Below are 20,674 nucleotides of genomic sequence, written 5' to 3' on the forward strand. Positions count from 1 at the left end.
ACTAGGAGAAACTAGGAGATAAGGCTGCCATCTCCCTGGGATGTTTACCTTCAAAGGAGATTGCTCTCAAGTCCTTGAGAAAGACTTTCCTGAGTCTTAAAGCTGACAAAATGCCCATCTTGTTTTCAAAAGGATTTATCTACATTTCGGATAGAGGGGTATGTACCTAGAAGGACCAGTTTTCTGAAATAAATTTTCTAAGAACAAGGAAGGGAAATCTCTTCCTTTATTTTCAACGAGGAGAATTAAGCCTCTTTTTAGAAATTTTGATGTGTCCTTACACCTGGTAGACGTGGGGGCAGAATTGAGGTCCAAGAGCATCTGACTCTGACGTAGCCAATAAAAAGAATCAGTTCTGACCTATGTTCTTTTCTAGGGACTTGGTTGAAAATACTGTGGGAGAGGTGGAGGGCTGATGATTCTGGACTTTCAAAGTCATTTCAATCCATGTATGTTGGGTTTTACATTGTAGTGAATCATGGCGAAGCTGAACGGAAGTCAGAGAGTAGAAGGATGGATATTCCTGTTTGTGCTGGTTTTTTAAGATACCTCCCTCCCCCGCCAAATAATAGAATGGGGGGAAATAACTATTTGGAGCTCCGGTCATCCAGATGTTAAGTGTTTTGACCTCAGATTCAATGTTGTGTCCCCTAGACTCCATTTTACCTGCTTTATACCAATCCTGCCACCTTTACAGGGCCTTACTTACTAAACTATCATTGCTTCTGGCTTATGGAATCTGGCACTAGATCTTGTATTTTTAACCCCCAAGTTAGTAAGTATGTAAGTGTCCCAAATGCATTTAAAATCTTTCGGGAAAAACTGAATATATAGCAGTTAATAAATTATGATGTACCTTTTCTGGAATTGACTGTTTACTCTGGAGACATGAGGTCTGGTTTCATGTCGATAAGAACATATATGGAGATCACTTTGCTTTCATTTGGCAGACAAGAATATTCCAAGTGGGTTTTGTATTAAAAGGGAACGCAAAATCAATTTACACAGCACATTCTTTAAAAAAAGTGCTTTCTGAGATGTTGGTTTAAAGTTTCACCACACTACATCACTTATTACCTAAAGTTAACTCTAAACAAACCAAATAAAAAACCCCAAAATTGGAAAGTGACTCCCTTTAAAATGATGATTTTCTAAATGTCTGAAGGTCTTTCTTATTTATATTTTCTTATCCAAAGTAAGTGTGCTGTTCCACGGGCCATATGATACAGAACTGAGCCTTCACTGCCAGGGGGCCAGTCTGAAAATACGAATTTGTTCATTTATTTGATTAATGATTGTCATCTTTCTCAGATGTGGAGATTGGTTTTTTCCCCAAGTTACTGAGCTCTTTACCCGAACTGAGATTGGCAGAGGAGAGTAAAAACTTCACAATGTGTCCACAGTCATGACTCCACCTGTCACAGCACAATGCATTCAAACCAGCCGCTGAATCCTGGTACCAGACATGCCTTTGACCTCCCGGTGGGTTCAGGAAGTGCTGAGGAACACCGCTGAGGCTGCCAGCATCGTGTCGGGGGATGACCTACCTGGTCCCCTTCAATCTGATTTAATTATTCCAAGTCCAGTATTTTATTTGATGTTATGATCCTGTCTACAAGTGAATCCTTATAAATCTTCTGTGTAAACTCTTCTGGTGACGGTGGGTTTACCGTTTACAAGCCAGACACGATTTATGTTTTCATGTGGCTGAGACAAACTAATGACTGAATAAAACGACAAAAACAAACAGGAAACATTGAACAAACTTGGGTTTAATTTCAAATTCCACGGCCTTGGGTGTGATATGTAATCTTTGGAGCCTCCATTTCATTCTCTGTGAAATGAGATCAAAGGATTATGGGGACGATTTGCATTAATGCATGTAAAGTGCTTAGCATATAAAACACACAGCACTTAATAAGTGTCAGCCTAGTGGTAATGATTTCTTGAAATCTCTCGTCACAGTAACTCCCAGATGTTGCTTCTTTCAGGAAAATCAAATGCAAGGTCGTTTTTATTTGTTAGAGAGAAAAGGCGAGGGAATTGAGTCATTTTCTCCTTTCATTCTAAAGCTTCAGCGAATTCCAGGCGATGAAAGCTACGACTCACTTATTCCATGACTGTTGATTTTCTATGACCGGAGCAAATCCGTGCGGGGTTGGAGCTACCCCCTGTTTCTAGTCGCTTTTTCCCACCTCCTCCTTCCAACCTAACAAATGCAGCTTCTCCGTGATGCGGTTGTATGTCCCTGTTTCCTCATCCTGCTCAGCCACTTGGCCACGCCGCACGCAGCCTTCCTGTCTGCCTTCCTTACACCTTGCACGACCCCGCCGTCCCCCGTGGAGCCAGCACTTAGCCACAGCTCCCTCAGACCACTGCTTCTTCCCTCTGTGATCCCGCCCAGGACAGAGCAGGGAGAGCAGCCTGCAGAAGAGAAGCTGACCTCCCTTGTTTTCCACCTTGAGATGTCCAGTCATGGCCATTTCCTTCCGTTGGCATCACTTCATCACATTGTTCCACTAGGGTGCGGTTCCAGAACTAAATTTCCCTTCCGTGGGTTCCTTTGTACTTCTTTCTTGACTTGTGTAATCTGCTAACACCTAGCTCCACTCAGTCAAGTTCACCTTATCTGCCCCAGACAGTGTAACCCTATCCAACAGGAACACGTAGAGATGGATGGAGAACGAAGACACGATTCGATTGGCAGCATTAGGAAGCCAATTGAATCAATATGTGAGAAAAGGGCCAGAGGTCCATTTGCTGTCTCTGTCTTTTGTGCTGTGCCGTTTGGCAAAAGCTGGGACTTAGTCCAATCCCCGTTCATTTTCCCTCCCTGTTTTCGAGGACTACATTTTAGGGAGTGATGCTAGAGGAAGAGGAAGGCAGCGGGCAAGTGACTGAAGGGTGAGGAGTTGTGGGCGGCGTTCGGCTCTTCCCTTCGGTGCCCCGCCCGTCCCAGCCACCAGCACCCCTTTGCGGAGAGACTGCTCTGCTGATTTCTCCAGAGACCACAGTCTGATGTGAACAAACAGCTGTGTGTCTTTATCCCACATTAACTGCACAACAAGAAAATGTCTATTGAGGAAAAAAAAAATAAACAGAAGTTCCTTTCTTAGAAACCCTTTTTTAATGTGACATGCTCTGTCTGAATATGAATGTTTACATTCGGGGGTGTGGTTTTAAAAAGTATGTACCCCCATGGACCTGACTCCTCTTTTCTCTGATTTTGCAGCAGTGAAGATGGAGCAGAAGATGGAAACATAAACCGGGCTGAAGTTTTTTGGAGTGCTGGTGCTAATCACTTGCTAGATTTAACTTTTATTATTATCATTATTGTTTTCAGTCTTAGCGTTTTCTTTATGAACCGCCACGCAGCAGCGGACCTAAAAAAGCCTCCCGCCGGCACAGAACGTCACAGTATCGCTAACACCCAGCGTAGGAGACATTTACCTACAGCTTCTCCCATCACTGGTAGAGCCTTAACGCCTTCTGTTAAGCTGACAGCAATACTAATGCGCCCCTGTGTTTAGCAGCCAAATAAAGAAGAAATATGAGTAAATAGAAGAATGGATGTGGCAATTTTTCAACACCAGTTTTATTTAACGCATACGTTACTTCCTGAATCAGGCTTTATTCCCCTTCTGCTCAATTTTTTTTTTTTTAACATGTTTAAAAAAAAAAACAAAAACTAAAAGAAATGAATCCCCGCCTGCTCTCAGGGTTTCACTGAGGAGCTCTTGAATGTGAGAATGTTGGCATTTCACCAAACACACTGTTTTCCTGTTCTGGCTGGGTTCTCTGGTTGATGGGACAGACAGCCATGTTGAGCATCCAGTTGCTGGAATGTGCCTAACATCACTGTCTCTCTGTCCACCACCCCATGGTTCTTGTCAAGGCTGCTTCAGAGTCAGTTTGTGCTCATAATCTTGGGAGCAACCAAGACCATAAAGCAAAGCAGACTGTGACAGTCCTGGGAGCCGACGCTCTGGCACACCCAGTGCCAGTGCCCTGCCATGTTGGCTGTGTTCAGATTCTTTCCCAGCTGCTGTCCCCAGTAGCCTGTCCTCACCTTCTCTAAGTGGTTTCCTTTTTATAGCCCTCTGCCCAGCTGGGAAGCCTGGGGCCACACCCTCAGGAGGAATCCACAGCGGTTCTGGACGGTGAGCTCCTGGCATCAGAGGAGCCTCAGTAAAGGCTACTTATCCTTGCTCACAACCCATGTTCCCCTTGGAGCCAGCTCTTTCTGGGCCACAGCTCCCTCAGACCACTGCTTCATTATCCCCATCATCCGGGGCAGAGCAGGGAGAGGTGCTCACAGAAGAGCAACTGACCTCCTTCATCCTCCATGCACCATTTTGGAATGCCCTGTTGTCCGTCATCAGTTGGCACCTGGAAATCCAGCATCCTCATCGTCCCCTCCACGAGTGGGTAAGGAGCGGTGGAGCATCAGTCAAGCCTTCTGCTCATCTCTCCTCCCCCAAACAAAAGCTACTTGTCCAGCTGCTAAATTGTGTGTGGCATCCCTTCCAATTATAGATGATAACCTCTAGAAATTCCGGTGTTCCATCTCAGGTGGAAGGCACCCCCCTAAGTGCAGCACATGAATTGAATCTAACATTTACAGTGAGCCTCTGAGGTAGGTAAGAGTGTCATTCATATTTTATGTTTGTGAAAATGGATTGCAAAAAATTCAATCAAGCTGGTAAGTGGTAGAGACAGAATGAGAACCCAGATAATCAGGTTCCAAGACCAAGCCTATTTGTTCAATCATTTGTCCATTCATCTCTGACCCTGGGAATAAAGGATTGAGTTCATCACACTCCTTGGTTCATGACTATCATAAGTCTGGGCAAGACTCCTCTCCTGTGTGCTTGTTGATTGGGTATTTGATGAATTAACTTTTACAATAATTTCTGTCTTCCTGTCTCCTGCCATAGGCACATATTCTTGTGTTTAATGAATATACATTCTTTACGGATATATGTTTTGAAGATGTGCATTGTTTTTCTCTGCATAGATATTTAGTAAATGTAAATGGTATAGTTTATATTCTGTCTCTTTTCTTTTCTTTTCTCCACTCAGCACGATGGTTTTTAAGCTCTGTCCACAGTGTTCTGTAAACATCTGGTGAATTACTTCCTCACCGCTGCCCGCTGTGGCTTCGTCACTTCTCACCCGCCCACCTGCCCAAGGTGGGCTCTCTGGTTGCCTCCCTCTACCAGGAACAGTCGTGATGCGCTTTGTTGCATGTAACCTTTTGTGGACCTTTGTGAGAATTTCCCTGGACTAGATACCCAGGCTTAGCATTGTTTAGTTTTAAGCCTCCATGTGCTTAATTTGACTGAATCCTCCCAGATTGCTATTCTCTAGAATGGAGGCGCTCATTTTATTCCTGCCAGCAAGGCGTTAGTGCTCTTATACCTCCAAGCATCTCTCTACTTGGATCTCTGTGCCTTGAAACATCAGGCTTTACTCTCACTGAGGGCAACGGTTAGTACAGGAAGCTTGTTGGAACAGGGGTCCCATTCGTCCTACCTTTTCCAGTTCTCAGAGGCTTTTATACCCTCTAACTCAGTGCCGCTGTCATTCAGGTACTGTTGTCTTCATAGCACTGATGGAAACCTTGAATCCGGAGGTACAGACTGCATCTTAATTTGCATGCAGCTATTTGAACTTCTCTTTTTCAGATCTTTTCCCTCCCAAACCAAGTGGCTTCTTGATTTTCTTGAACAGAAAGAGTTCCTTTCCTCAGAGTTCTTTCGAAGAAGTAAAGTAATAATAAGTTATGTCAGAAATCAACAAGGGGTCGTATCCAAAAATTTCATTTAAAAAATCTATCACAAAATTTTTCCCCTTCTTCTGTGACTTTACAGAAAGTAAAAATATTACAAAACGTAAGCAAATTGGAATCACTGCAGTAAAACAAATAAAAACGAAACCCAAATTATAGTTTGTGTGGTTATCCGGTGCCCTGGGCAGCTTGGCCGGACTCCCCTCAGATGAGCAGGTTGAGTTTGAACCACAGCCTGGACTCTGATCTGACCCTCCCCTGAGGGGCTGATTGCTTAAACTCTGTGGGCCTCTGTTCTAGGAAATTTGCTGTATTCAGGTCTCTGGTGCAGCTGCAAAGATCTCAGGCCCCAGGACCATCCTCTACAGCAAAGAGGATGGAGAAACTTGGCCCTAGGCTTGAGCCGTCTGGGAGTCTCAATGTGTGGTCACGAGTTGAATGACAAGCCTTGGTGAAGGTGACCTGTGCTTTTCACTGTAGCTCGGAGGGAGACAGTCACTCCGGGGGAGACAGTGAAACACGCGGTTGATTAAAACTGCACTTGACTTTCCGGAAAAATGCCCAGAAATCTTCTCAGTTTCTACTGACTGGCTGCGTGAGAGCTGCGCTCACTTTAGAAGATTTAAATGGGGCAGGATATATAAACCTGAGACTGCGTATCAGGCGTATCAGCTCTGAAACCCAGAGAGTCTTTTTTTTTTTTTTTTTATATAAGCTACCTTTTTAGGCTTATTAAAAATATTTCATGTCAGTCCATTTCTTAAGTAGTACGTGCTTTATCTCTACAACTAATAGAAAAATATAAATGGAAACCAGCAGCTTGACTGAATGGGCCTTGCACCTTGCCTCCTACCCCCAGTCATGTCTAGAGCTAGAAGTTAACTAAGAAAATATGCCTTGTATGCTTGATAAGGTTCTGCTTTGTGAACTGCCCTGGGGAGTGAGTGTCAGGTATTTCTGACAGAGAGAGTGTCCTTCGCTGTCGGGTCCAGCCCAGACACAACCTCGGTGAAGCTTTTCCTGGCAGACACTTCCAGGTCAGCTCTCAGGGCGTGAAAGCTGATCAGGCGGTCACAGTCATCTCAGGCCCCTGGCTCTGGCAGTGTCCCAGACTCTCGGCACCTTTACCAGATTCAGGGATGGGAGGAGGGTGGGCAAGAGGGTCAGAAAAAAAAAAAGCAAATGGGTTATCAAGTCAATTTTTTTTTTTTAGATTTATTTATTTTATTTTTATGTTTGTTTTTGCAGGGGGAGGTAATTAGATTTATTTATTTATTTACTTATTTTTTTAAAAAATGGAGGTACGGGGGATTGAACCCAGGACCTCATGCATGCTAAGTATGCTCTCTACCACTGAGCTGTACCCTCCTTCCTCAAATCAATTTTTCATTTGAAATCCAGTCACAATTCTGCAGTTTCTGAGTGCTTCTCAACTTAATCCCCAGCACACACACACACATGCACACACGCAGTTTCTCTCCCTTACATACCTACACACACACACAAATGGACACACTTCTGCACTTCATTACTAGAAGCTGCATTATAAGCATTCTTTTTTCATTCTGATGGCTCTAGAATATCTAAACTTCCCTTTATTTGACTATTTCAATACAGACCAGTGAAGACCCACACGGTGGTTTGTGTAAGCTTTTATACAGATCCGAGGTGTAAGGGGTTGAGACAACTCTTTTGAGCCAGAAGGGCAAACGTCTGACATCAGTCTCCCCTGACCCCATCCTGCAGTCGTGGAGAGCCCTTTCCTGGTCACGGTCTTGAGCTATGCAGTCTAGGTTTGGGCTTAGAGTCTCCCGCACAGAGTTCCAGGCAGCCATAATCAATGCATATAGTTTTATGTTCAAGATGAAACCTGTTACTGCCTGTGCCCTCCAGTGTTGCAAGTTAGCTCTTAGACGACACTTCCCTCTGCTCTTCTTCCTCCTCCCCAAGGACCTGATGGTCTAAATCAGCCCAGGTGCCCAGACCTCTCCTCAGCCCTGGGCACATGGGGCTTATGCTCTGGGATCTGCACTTCAGGGGTCCTGAGCTTTGGAGTGCTTTCCTCAAAATTGTCTGAACCCCTCTTTAGTTGCTGGAATGCGTCAAGGTCAACAGCACCACCCAAATGGGGCATCCTGAGTTTGGACAAGAAAGTTCGTGGGCCCTAGTCCCTCTTTCTCCCATTCAAGGTATCCCAACCCTCTGTATCATGCTTGGGTCAGCCAGGTACCCTAAGATGCACAGAGACTCATGCCTAGAGGGTTGTCCCATGGTCCTGTGGCCAGGACCCAGTTATAGGCAACGGGTCTGTTGAGTGGGTCACTGTGGCTACCCTATGAGTTATTTCTTTCACAGAATCATGCATGATCAGGCCTCTACCTGGTGCTGACATGCTGATTTTCGCTGACTCAAGTTGCTTACACAGGCAGAGGGGTCACGAAACATGATTATGTCTTCCTGCAGTATCAACACCACTTGTCTTCCACTGCATCCTTCCTTCCTACCAATTTCTAAAAGCCACGATTTTTTTTTTCCTGCAGAAAAGAAATACACTCCTCTCAATATCTGGCTTCTAAAAACTTACCTTGCTAGTTCTTAGTGCAACTGGAACCCACTGTTTCTGATGGGGTAAGAAGGAACATGGACCTAATTCTGGTCAATGAGACTTAAGAGGATGTCTACTCAGGGTCTTCTAGTAAAAATTTCTTCATTCTTAAAAAGAGACACAATGGGGTGGGGAGTGAAGCCAGCAAGATGGCAGAACAGGAAATTCTGTTCTCTTCATCCTCCCAAAGAGACACAAATTCAGTAACAATACAGGGACCAGCTTCCTCAGTGGGAAATCCACAAGCCAGTTAGGAGGCTCCCACATTCCTGGCGAGCACAAAACCAGGTGCATCAAACCCAGTAGGAAAATTCATGGCACCTTCTGGCAATACTCCTACCCCGGACACAGTACCGTATAATTGAGAGGAAGACTCTCAGCTCCTGGCTTCTCCCTGGGGAAGGAAATAGGAGACTGGATCTACTGCCAGCATTCTGAATTTTAGAAGGCTACTCAAAAGGACTGATTTCTGTCTCAACTGTCTTGGAGAATGTATGAGAACCGGTATAATCTAGATGCTGGGGAGCTGCTGAGAACAAAAAAAAAAAAAAAAAAAGAGAGAAAGAAAAGGTTTGGGTGGTGTGTGGTGTGCTCATGCTTCACAGAACAGCAGAAGACACCAGAGGGATCAAGAGATTCTAAGCTCCTGAAGAAAGAATCGAAAAGAAAAGAAAAAACCCAGCAAATTCATCTAACTAGGAATCCACATACACCTGTCCGGAGAAGGCACATCCACAGAAATTAGTGTGGGATGTCATAGAGAAAACTAAGCACCCTGCAATCCTGAATTTGAATTGGAATGTTAGAATTCTTAGTTCTGTCCACTGAAGATGCCTCGTAATAATGGCTGACCCAGTATCAGCGAAATCTCTACCAACCTGAGTCTCATCTTCAAATACTATATCCCATCAAAAGCAGCTCTGGCTTCTTGAACAAATAGCTGGTTTATATTCTGGGGCAGGAAATGTACAAGCTGAACAAGGAAGCTGTACACTGCAGTCGTGTCCAGAGGCCTCAGGAGCCGAGTGGAAGAGCTCTCACTGGCCAAAGATGGAACAATTTAAGTTTCAGTAAGGATAACATGGAAATTGATGGAGACCCGTGAGTTTCTAATAAGACTATGAAGTAAATTCATCATGTCGGAAAGTGACAGGAAACTAATCCATCTTGAAAACTGGATGAATGAAGGGAGAGCCTGAAGCTTTATCCTGGCTTTCCTATGTGAGTCATAGACCCCAGGCAATTACGCAGGGGATGGAAAGAAGCATCTCCTTACAAAAGCACTCCAGCTAATACATGAAAAGAAAAATGATGGGATGTATTATTTTGCAAACTCCAGTGGATTAATGGATCTAGGCATTGAGCGCCAATGACTGCAAACATAAAAAAATGAGGGACTATTTATTGCGTATTGCGTGCCTCTTGGTTAAGGTATGTCACTACGAAGAGTCTGTCAAATGGACTGGAGGTGATCTGGTCCAACCTCCTCATCCAGCTGCTAATTTCCAAGCCTTGTAGACGATGGAAGAATACACTGAATGATGTCATGAGGATGCAGTCGACAAAATCCAGATTGTGGGAAACCGTGTAGGACAACAAACATGAACATGAGCTTTTTAGTTGATGTCTGATTTAAAAAAAAAGTGAGAAAGAGATAGAGGAGGAGCCTGTAGGTTAAAATAAATTTTAAAAACTTATTTTAAAAAGGCAAAGGTAAGGTCTGGGGATGAACACATGGGTGATAAAAAAAAAAAAACATAGAAACAGAGGAAGCAATTACTAGAGAGGTCAGGTGACTCTTGGAGGGAGAGAGGACGCCATGACTGGGATGGGACATGTGCGGGGGACACCAGGGTGGCCGACAAGGCTCTGGTTGTTGACTTGGGTGGTTATGAGGGTATTTTCCTTATAATAATCCAATAAGCTGCAAAAAAGAACAAATACTAATTAAGCACTTATTTGTAAATCCTCAATATTTCATCCTTCCATAATCCACAATCCATAATCCACCCATTCTAAGTACATTGTCCATCGATACATTACTACCTTTGTAAAAATCATAGTTCAAATTAAATGAGTTCTTATTATGTCCTTAGCATTACTCTAAGTTATATATTTATTTGTATTATGTCATTATAGACTATTGTTATTTTCATTTCACAGATAGGAAAGTCTGCCGTGCACCGAGATAATTTACGACCATGGTAGATATGAACAAAATTAGTGCCAAAATGAAAAGACGTGATGGGATGGAAGTTAGAGGTAGTTTTCATAAATTGAAAGTGATAAAGAAATGGGTGAGTACTGTACAGATGGGAAAACTGAGGCACAAAGATGTTAAGTAACGTGACTAAACTCACATAGTTACTAGACCTCCTTGGAGCTGAATATTATTCACGTAAGGGAAGGTTTCTGGCTAACTCGGGTCGCAAAAGCAGGTTGCAAAGAGAGTGTGGGTTTCAGGTTTATTAATTACTTGCTTCTTTCACTCATTTCACAGTTTTTTTTTGTTGTTGTTGTTGTCGTTGAGCATCTCCTCCGCGCCGGGCACTGTGCTGAGGGCTGTGGTTACCTCCGGGCTCTGACGTTGCTTCAGACTTGCAGAAAGACAGAAGGTACCACGGGGTGTGTAGCGGTGGGATGGGGAGCAGTTTCCTTGAGGAGCGGAGGGTGAGGCTGAGACAGGATGAAGTGCGGTTCACCAGGCGGAGGAGGGATGGACACAGTGGCAGAGAGGGAACTGCAGGCAAAAGGGGCACAGACGGGGAGGGGACATTCTAGAACTGTGGGGAAAGGCTTTCTGAGTCTTCCTGGTACCTGCACCTCAGCTCTTTCCACGCAGAACCTCTTTAAGGGCTATTGACCTGGCAAAAGCAAAACCAGACTAAGTGAAAACCAAACACTGGCATCCGAAGTGAACCGGAAATGCACTGAACTTGCTGCATATGACAGTCTCTCCTCTGTCTCTCATTTTAACTGAATGACATACACAGTCAACTCATTCAGGAGAGTGAGCTGAAGGCAGCTGAGCTGAAATGAAACGCCATCCAGGCTCACTCAGGGTGGACCCGGAGGGCTGACTTGGTGCCAGTGCGAGGGACCTCATGCTGTCACGTACCATCGTGTTAGTGAGTTTCAGAAGAGTGACAAGTGACCATCCTGGGAGGGGCTTGAGAGACTGGAAGTCCCCGTGTTGAGGAAGAGATCAGCCTCAGTGAACTGAAAGTTTCTCTCCAACTGTTTTTCCTAAGATAAGACCATTAGACTAGCCTCAGAACTGAACAACGGTTGAACACAACTGTATTACGACTGAGGGCATGTGGAAGCTCTGAGCTGTGTTTTGATAACTTGCTTTCAACTCGGAGCGGCTGATTTGAGGACCATCCCCTCTGTCCACAGGCCTAGGACCCTTCCCTGCTGGCATGGACTGGTCCTCTCTCTGGGGATGCACTGGCCCTGCCTTAGGCTCAGGTCTGACTGTGGCTGGGGCTCACATCCCAACACCTGACAGCCTTGTTCCCTTCTCAGTGGGCTGTAGGAGGGAGGACACTGGCTCAGCCTCTGGTTCTTGGAGTGAGTGGGGCCAAGTCCCTGGCTCTGTTTGGGCCTCAGTCTCTTCATCTGTGAAGTGAGGATTCCACCCCCTTCCTCACCAAGTGATATCTCAGAGTCTAGCTGGAATTTGCACCCTGAGATTCTCTGATTAGTATGTCCCAAACAATGTTTCACTAAACAAAAATGACTGAATGAGGTTGTTAACCCTGGCCAGTAGACCAGGGGAAGTGTGGTCAGAGCTTCAAAGTTCACCAGCAGACTCTTCATTAACCAGGCCGTCCAAGCCCTGAGTTATATGACATGATTTTCCTAGGCAGTGGTCCGTGGAAATTCTGAAACAGCTAACAATTGTGTCTTACAGATTCCATCATATGTTACCCACGTGGTCGGCCTTCCTTCTATAATTCTAGTTCATCAGCTGTATCAGCTAAGGCTTTTTTGTTGTGATTATTACAAGATATTGAATATAGTTCCCTGTGCTGGACAGTAAGACCTAACTATTGATCTATTTTATATATACTGCTAGTAGCTGCAAATCCTGAACTCCCAGTTTATCCCTCCACCCCCCCCACCCCTTCCTGCCCCAACAAAGTTTGTTTTCTATCTCTGAGTCTGTGCTGTGTCTATTGTGTGTCTTTTTTTTTTTTTAGATTCCACATATGAGCGATATCACATGGTATTTTTCTTTCTCTTTCTGACTTACTTCATTTAGTATGAAAATTTCCAGGTCCCTCCATGGTGCTGCAAATGGCATGATTTTATTCTTTTTTATGGCTGAGTAGTACTCCACTGTATAAATACACCACAACTTTTTTTTATCCATTTTTCTGTAGATGGACATTTATGTTGCTTCAAGGTGTTGGCTATTGTAAATAGTGCTGCTGTGAACATGGGGGGGGCATGTGTCTTTTGGAATTAAAGTTTCCTCTGAAAACTCAGTTTCCTTTTCTCCTTTCCTTCTTTCTCTGATGCTCCTAATATTTTCTTCATCAATATGATTTCCTGTATTATTTGTATTTCATATTTTGCTACCAAAATTCCTCAGAGCTGGAAATTTTTTTCTTATTCTTGAAGTTTTTTTAAAAAAAATCCTTTCTTATTCTTATTTATCTCTATTCTTATTCTTAAAATTTTTTTCCTTTCTTATTCTTATTGGCTTTCTTATTTCTAATTCCTATGGTAAAAACAAAACAGCATAGTCTTTGAACTAAGACAATCCTGGATTTAATTCTCTCTCTTTTTAAATTATTAGAGTTGATTTTAGGAAAGTTTTGACCTCTCTGAGCCTCTGTTTTCACAGCTGCTCAATGGAGAAACTATAGATCACTTTATGCATTGTTGTGAGGATTAAAGGAGATAAGTGAAGGGCTGATATCACATCCTAGACAACGAAGGTTAGTTTTCTGTGCCGTCTTTCAGATTACCAAAAACAAGGTCCAGAGTCTTTATCCTTTATTTTCCTTTTAGCCTTACTCATATCGGCCAATCTCTGCATCCAGAGTAGCGCAGGTGAAGGAAAGAGGACACCATGTATGCACTCATTCGTGGGTGTTTGAAGTCAGGATTTAGAATTGTAAACCGACTATACGTCAATTAAAAAAAGAAAAAAACCCAACAACAATGCATTTGAGCTTCAAGCCCAGAGTCAGATAAATGCGATCACAGATGTTTATGGTAGGTCCCTCATGTCTCCCCAGATGTCTTCACCGTGTACCTGTGAGTACTCATGCCTGTACTTCACAGGGGACTGGCTTGCTCAGAGTCTGGGTGGGGTCTTGAGGGCAGGAAGATACACATATAGTACCTCATGTGGACTTGAGGAGAGGACTTCCTTAGATTGGGATAGACTTTGTTGACATGATATGATGTTCACGTCCTTAAGGATAAGGAGGAATTACTCAGGCAAAATTAGGGAGATGGGATTGGCATTCTAAGCCTCAGACATCACAAGAGCAAAGGTGTAAAGGAAGAAGGACCATATTCTGGGTGCTGTATTTCAAGTGTATCTCAGCACAGGGTTTGAGGCACACTTGAGGTCCTCTGGCAGCAGACTCTAGGACAAAGACGTCAGTGGAGGAAGTTATTGGGAAGTGCGTCCCCTTGACAACACCTGTCGGGGAGAGAAGGAGGCAGGTCGGGGCAGGAGGGGGAGGAGCTGGGCTGTGATGTGGTTACAGCAGAGATCTCGGGCTGTCCCATGGTGAGTTCCAGCACTGGGATGGCTCCTTCAACTTGTCAGAGATGGAAGTGAGGAGAGAGTCTGCATTTTCCACTGACCTTGGATAAATGTTCCCCCAGGGGTGAAAAAGCACCCTTGGGTGAGGCAGCTTCCTTTTGGTAGAAGGCAGCTCCCGAAAAGGGTTTCAGCTGTGAGCTGTGAGCTAGCCACCTTCCAGTGACCGGGGAAATCAGGACTCGGGACTTGAAGGCGCTCTGGGCAGCACCGCACAGCAAACACTTAGAAGGAATGAAACTGTAAAAGATGCAGTTAGAGAAAAAAGCACATGGCAGGTAATCCAGGGCCTTATAAATCACATTTACAGGTTTGGACTCTTTTTCTTTTTAAGGCAACGGGGAGCTACTGAAGGATTTTAAGCTAGAGGTTAAATCAATACAATCATTTTTGTATTTTAAAAGGATCACCTCGGCTGCTGGGTTGAGAACTGATTTGCGAGAGAACGCTGGAGTCAGGGAGCCCTGTGGGAAGTTGCTGCAGTCATCAAAGTGACGTGATGCGAGTCTGAATTTACAAAGTGGAGGCGGGAGTAAAGAAAAGTGAACTGATTAAGGAGATACAGGGAAAGCAAAATTAAGAGTACCCACTTATTGATTGACGGGATGTGGGCGTGATGAAGAGAAATGGCTGAAGCCAGGGTTTCTGGACTGGGAATCAGAAGTAGGAAACTTGGCCAAAGATAGTGCTGTGTGGTTTTCATTCCTGGTTTCTTCCTCCTGCCACGCGGACAACCACCCTTGACGACACGCTTGCAGTGAGGAGAGACCGCGTAACTACCGCTGGATAATGAAATGTGAGCGAAAGTGATGGAGTGATGGATGTGCTTCTGGTGGGGGGAGTGGTGGGTGGCAGTTAGCCCTGTGTCATCCGCTAGCCTCTTTCTTCCTCTTTGGCAAGAGGCAGGGAGGCCATATGTGGAGATGTTAGAGCCACAGAATCAAAGCAGCGGAGAAAACTGAGTCACGCCGGTGCAGGACAGCTGCTTTGGATTGTTGCCCAGTCAAGAGAGGAGGACCTCGTGTGAGCTGGAAATAAACTTTCTATGTTATACTTTGAGATTTTTGGAGCTGTTTGTTCTTACAGAATAAGGCTAGCCTATCCTGACAAATACTGGAGCATAAAAAGAGTGTGTGTGTGTGTGTGTGTGTGTGTGTGTGCGCGCATGTGTGCGTGCGCACGCGCGTGTGTGTGTGTTGGGGGTGGGGCTGGGGGCAAATAGAGAGTGGAGTGGAAAAGGCAGACTATAAATTTTGTTAATTTTTTTTTTAGCTTATTTATTTATTTTTCTAACAGAGGCATCGGGGATGGAACCCAGGACCTCCTGCAGGCTAGGCATGCACTCTACCATTGAGCTCTATACCCTTCCCACTGCACACTGCAAATTCTATTTTACAAATACTGAGTTTAAGATAAGTGAGAGAGATTTAAGCGGGCATGGCCAAAACATGGTTAAAATGAGGGTGAGGTTTAAAGCAATATTTAAACTGGGGATATAGATTTTGAAATGCATTGCAGCCCATAAATGAAGCCATATGAGGAATGAGGTGCTTAAACAGCCTGATCTAACATGATCTGAGCGTGTTATTTCCCTGGGAATGGACTTTGTTGGCTAAGTCCTTTACAGAAAGCAACAGAATTCCAGAAAACGTTATCCTTTACTTTTTAAATTGCATAAGTCAGTCTCCATATCACCGAACAGGATAAAGCTCTTTTCTTTGTTTCCCTCCGTCAGGATGCTGAAGGCATCAGGGCGCTCAGCTTGAATGTAAGCGCCAGAGCCAGCTTCAGCCTCAGAAGAGCAAGCAAGCCAAACAATGACTGTTAAACAGCCGGTTTCTACCTAAATGATGTCTTAACCTGGGACTTGTTTTGAAAAATTAACTTAAAAAAAACTCCTTGGTTCCACAAATGTAAATCAAATAATTTGCAATATATTGTTATTGACAGCTTTAATGCAATCTGAGTGTCATTACTTTAGACACAGAAGCTGGGAGAGCTCTTCGGTGATGTAAATTTTACTTAATTGAACTCGACTTTATAAGGCTGCCAAGTCTTGCTTTGGGGGGAGAGATGTATAAGACAGAATCTGGTATGAATTCAGTCTGCACTGTGTTTGAACAGTTGCCTGTCCTTGTTCGGATGTCTTTTTTGTGTTTCTGCTTAAGAGTTGGTCCTTAGCTGCCTAAACTGACTCAGAGGTCAGCAGCAAAAACCTGTTGGGGTGGATCTGCACCCGTGTCGCAAGAGGAGCAGAAACGCCAAAGTAGGTTTGACTTGGCTCAGTCTACACTGAGCCAGTGTGGTCTACACTGCTGATGTCCTTCACACAGACAACCCACATGGGAGAAAATATGCTGACCTGCTATATTTATTGTCATTTCATCCAGAAACGGAGTCACTGAAGGATTAAGTGACCTATCAAAAAATACACCAAAATGTGAGGGCCAAAGCTGGAACCCAGGATTTGTTCTCTTCGATTCCAAACCCCACTCTTTCTCTTCTTGAATGCACTGTTTTAAATGAGATCATTTCAGGTGTGTTATTTATATCCCTTTATAGTGTATAAGGGATGTGTTCCTATTTCTTTCTTTGTTTTTTTTTTTGGGGGGGGGTTGTGATTAGGTTTATTTATTAATTGAGGTACTAGGGATTGAACCCAGGACCTTGTGTATGTCAGGCATGCACTCTGCCACTGAGCTATACCCTCCCCCTGTTTCTTTCTTTTTTCTTTTTTTTTGTCCTTGGAGCTTTGAAACATTTTAGATATAGTTGTTAGTCTCTGTTCTCTCTTGTGTGTGTTTGTAATAATGGAAACACTTCCCTTCTCTCTCTTTTCCCTAGGGCAGCTGCTCAAAATGACCCAGCTTTGGATAAAGAGGCTGTGGTATATCTATACAATGAAATACTACTCAGCCATAAAAAAGAATAAAATAATTCCATTGGCAACAATGGAGATGGAACTGGAGATTGTTATTCTAAGTGAAGTAAGCCAGAAAGAGAAAGATAAATTCCATATGATATCACTCATATGTGGAATCTAAAAAAAAAAAAGGACACAAATGAACTTATTTACAAAATACAAATGGACTCACACAGAAAACAAACTTAGGGTTACCGGGGGGAAAGGGGAGGAGAGATAAATTAGGAATATGGGATTAACAGATACACACTACCATATACAAAATGGATAAATAGCAAAGTCCTACTGTACAGCATGGGGAACTATATTCAATATCTTGTAGTAACCTATAAGGAAAAAGAATATGAAAAGGAATCTATGTATGTATATGTATGAATAAAACATGATGCTGTACACCAGAAATTGACACAACATTGTAACTGACTATACTATAATAATAATATATAATAATAATAATAATAATAATAATAATAATAATAATAAATAAAAATAATAAAAAATAACCCAGCTTCACTATTCTGCTGTGGTTCCTGCCTCATGGTGGGGAGGGAAGGACGCACTACACACCTTCCCCGTAAAACACACTGAAAGGTGCCTGCTTCTGATGAGAAGCAGGGAGCCCTGTCCTTTCCTGGAACCAACATTCCTCCCTCGACCCACACACATCCATCTCACCCAGTGTTTTGTCTCATCTTTCTCACTCTATCCTGACGGGACAGAATTGTTTTCTAGTTGGTCTTTATCACCATCTCTTGGGAGTAAACGGGCAGTGAATGCCCTCAGGATCCCCAAGCATGAATGCAGACTCTCTTCTGTTCTACAAAAAGAAGAAATACAATTGCTGGATATTAATAGCCCGCTAGAGATTAGCATTTAAGATTAGTCAAGATCTGCCTAATGCATTTCTTATCCAAAGGCAAGGGAGGGGCTGAGCAAGGACATCACATAGAGAGGAAACTAATAAATATTGAGTACCTATTGTACACCTAGTACTGAATCTTTTCTACTTGTAAATGTTCAATTCATGGACTCTCACTATGTGAATGAAATTATGCTGCAATTAAAAGCACTCACCACCAGTAGATGGGGTTAGTAGTCATGTTAGGTCGTTTTAGTTATTGTGTTTCTTGAGTCGTAGACAGGAAGTCTGCCATGCATGGAGATAATTTATGATCATGATTAGCCCCATCCTAGTAGATAAGTATAAAATATGTGTCAAAATGAAAAGACATGATGGGCTGGAAACTAGAGATAATTTTTGTAAATTAAGAGTGATAAAGGAATGGATGAGTATTGCACAAGTGTATGGAATGACTCATTTTTCAATAAGAATGAATCCAAAGGGCACACCACAAATCATGAAATACTTGAAGACCAGTGTCTGTACCACTGAAATTAATAGACAAAAGATGAGGGAAAGCAATTGAAAAAAAGGAAACAGTTTTTGGCTGTGCGGTTTTAGCAATTGTTTTTGAGCTTACCCGTATTTCCTTCTATGCCAATGAAATCATCCTTTTGGGGGATAAGACCTGAAGACTAGCTTGCTTTTATTTTGCATAATTTTTACTTCCCAGGTGATTCTATTCTGCAGTCAGTGTGCCCGTCACTGGGTTAGGAGTTCAGAAGTGAATCGGTGGGTCTGTAAATAAAAGGGCTTTTAAACACGGGGTGTGCTAGTGTTGTACATTTAGCATGATTGTTTCAAACTAGTGGTGATTTCTCAGGCTCCAAGCTTTTTTTTTTTCCCCAATTTTGTACATTGAAATAAGTGATGAGACAATGAAGGCTGTTGCCATAAGCTAAGACGGGCCCTTCCGCTTGCGCAGAGATCATTGAGAGAGGGTTGGCCTTATCCCCACATTTTCATGTACATGAAAGAGACATGTTTTGGAAGAAGATCTCTAACTGAGTACATATCAGCACAGAGGGTAAGTTTAGGTTGATTCGATGCTGGGAGTTTTGAAGGGAGATGGTACGTGAGAACCAGGGTGGAGGGAAAAAAAAAAAAAAAAAGAACCAGGGTGGGGAAAGGATTGAGAATGTTGGTGAAACCATGTTTTAAGGGACCATAGGGAAAGGAGCCTAAGAGTAAGCAGATATATTGAGACCCTTATGAAAAACGGGACAAGAAGCAGGAGAGAATGAATGAAAGCATAGAATTTACAGGAGGAAAGAGTTTTTAGGTAGAAAACTTTGTAATGGTAAATAACATTTATTTAACATGTGTGATGTGCTAAGTACTTTATGGATGATCTCATTTAAATTTCCCACCCACCCAATATGGTAATAAATATTGTTGTCTACATTTTGCAGATGAAGAAATTCAAGCATAGAGAAACCAAGCCACTTGCCCTAAGACCTGCCGCTAGGCAGTGGGGAAACTAGGATTTGAATTCCATTGGTCTAACTCCTTGACCAGTTTGGTCTACAGGGCTAAATGCTGCAGGAGATTCAGGTATAATAGAGATGGACATAGGTTAGTGGGAAATGATGTCAGGACGCCACTGGCGATCACTGGCAGAAATGGAAACGGCACTTTGCAGGAGTTTAGCGACTCGGTGGATGGCAAGGAAGTGAAGGCAGCCGTTTTGGGATTAGAGAGACAAGGGGACTCTGGCGAGTGATACCAAGATGATGTACAATGAAAACAACAAAGGATAAAGAGACTTGCCCTGGATGACAGCCTGAGAGGAAGGTGAAACAATGAGGATACAATTGTGAGTCCAATAATTTATGGAGCAAAGTCAGGGAGCAAGTTGGATGGGTTGGAATTATGGATTAACCTTGGAGAGGAAGACCCTCCTTTTATAGGAAAGTAATGGAGGACCAGAGAAGCAAATTGCCAGCCCGAGATCATAAAGCCAGTTAGACAGGAGCTCAGGGACCAGAGTCCAGGTTTTCTGATTGTCTGGGCAAGTCCTTTCTAGTAGGCAACCCAACCACTCTCGCTGAATCATCGTCTGCTGGTTACTTAGCCCCCATCCAAAGGGAGTTATTATAGTTAATGAATAAATACAATCTAGCAAAACCCACTGTAAATGCGCAGCTCTACAGACACATTAAATACATTCTGACCTTTGAATTTCCTTCTCGACTCCCTCCCCTCTGCAGCTGTTCAGCACAGAGCGCTGACTTTTCTTGACTCTACACTGCCTTCTGGATACTGCAGGTTCCTGCTTTGATGTCAGGCAGAGATTCAGGTGGAGAAAACTTACGTCACTGTCAGGGAATTTCTAGCTGAATTAGGCGCCACTAGGCCTTGAAATAAAAATGTTTCTGGTAGGTAGAAGGGGTACAGATGGGAAGTCAAGCCCACGTGTGACTCAGCATGATTTAGAGCAACTTGTTATTGACATGACAGCTCCTAGCAGGCAACCTCACAAAAGCCCGGATTTTAGTGGCAGTGCAAGTCGGTGAAATGAACTAATTGTGTTTTTGACTTTTGAATTTCCTACCTCTTGCCAGGAGTTATTGCAGCCATCATTTGGCGCCATGTGTATTCCAAAAAGGTTTGTGATTTAAGAATCTAGATTATTTTGGATGCAGGCAATACTCAGTGTATCACTT

The 20,674-nt window shown here is 43.4% G+C and overlaps 1 protein-coding gene across 4 annotated transcripts in view; it reads left to right on the top strand.

The window, feature by feature from the left end:
• Positions 1–3,559, top strand: part of MLIP (muscular LMNA interacting protein) — a 168,342-nt gene extending 164,783 nt beyond the window's left edge. For all 4 annotated transcript variants that reach the window (XM_032463299.1, XM_032463285.1, XM_032463287.1 and 1 more), the window contains one exon: positions 3,233–3,559. In XM_032463299.1, the coding sequence (XP_032319190.1) occupies positions 3,233–3,238 (6 nt within the window). In that variant the 3' untranslated portion in view covers positions 3,239–3,559. The remainder of the gene's footprint in view (positions 1–3,232) is intronic.
• Positions 3,560–20,674: the final 17,115 nt, after the last annotated feature.

Source organism: Camelus ferus, chromosome 20, assembly GCF_009834535.1.
Source record: "Camelus ferus isolate YT-003-E chromosome 20, BCGSAC_Cfer_1.0, whole genome shotgun sequence".
In the NCBI taxonomy this organism is placed as follows: Eukaryota; Metazoa; Chordata; class Mammalia; order Artiodactyla; family Camelidae; genus Camelus; species Camelus ferus.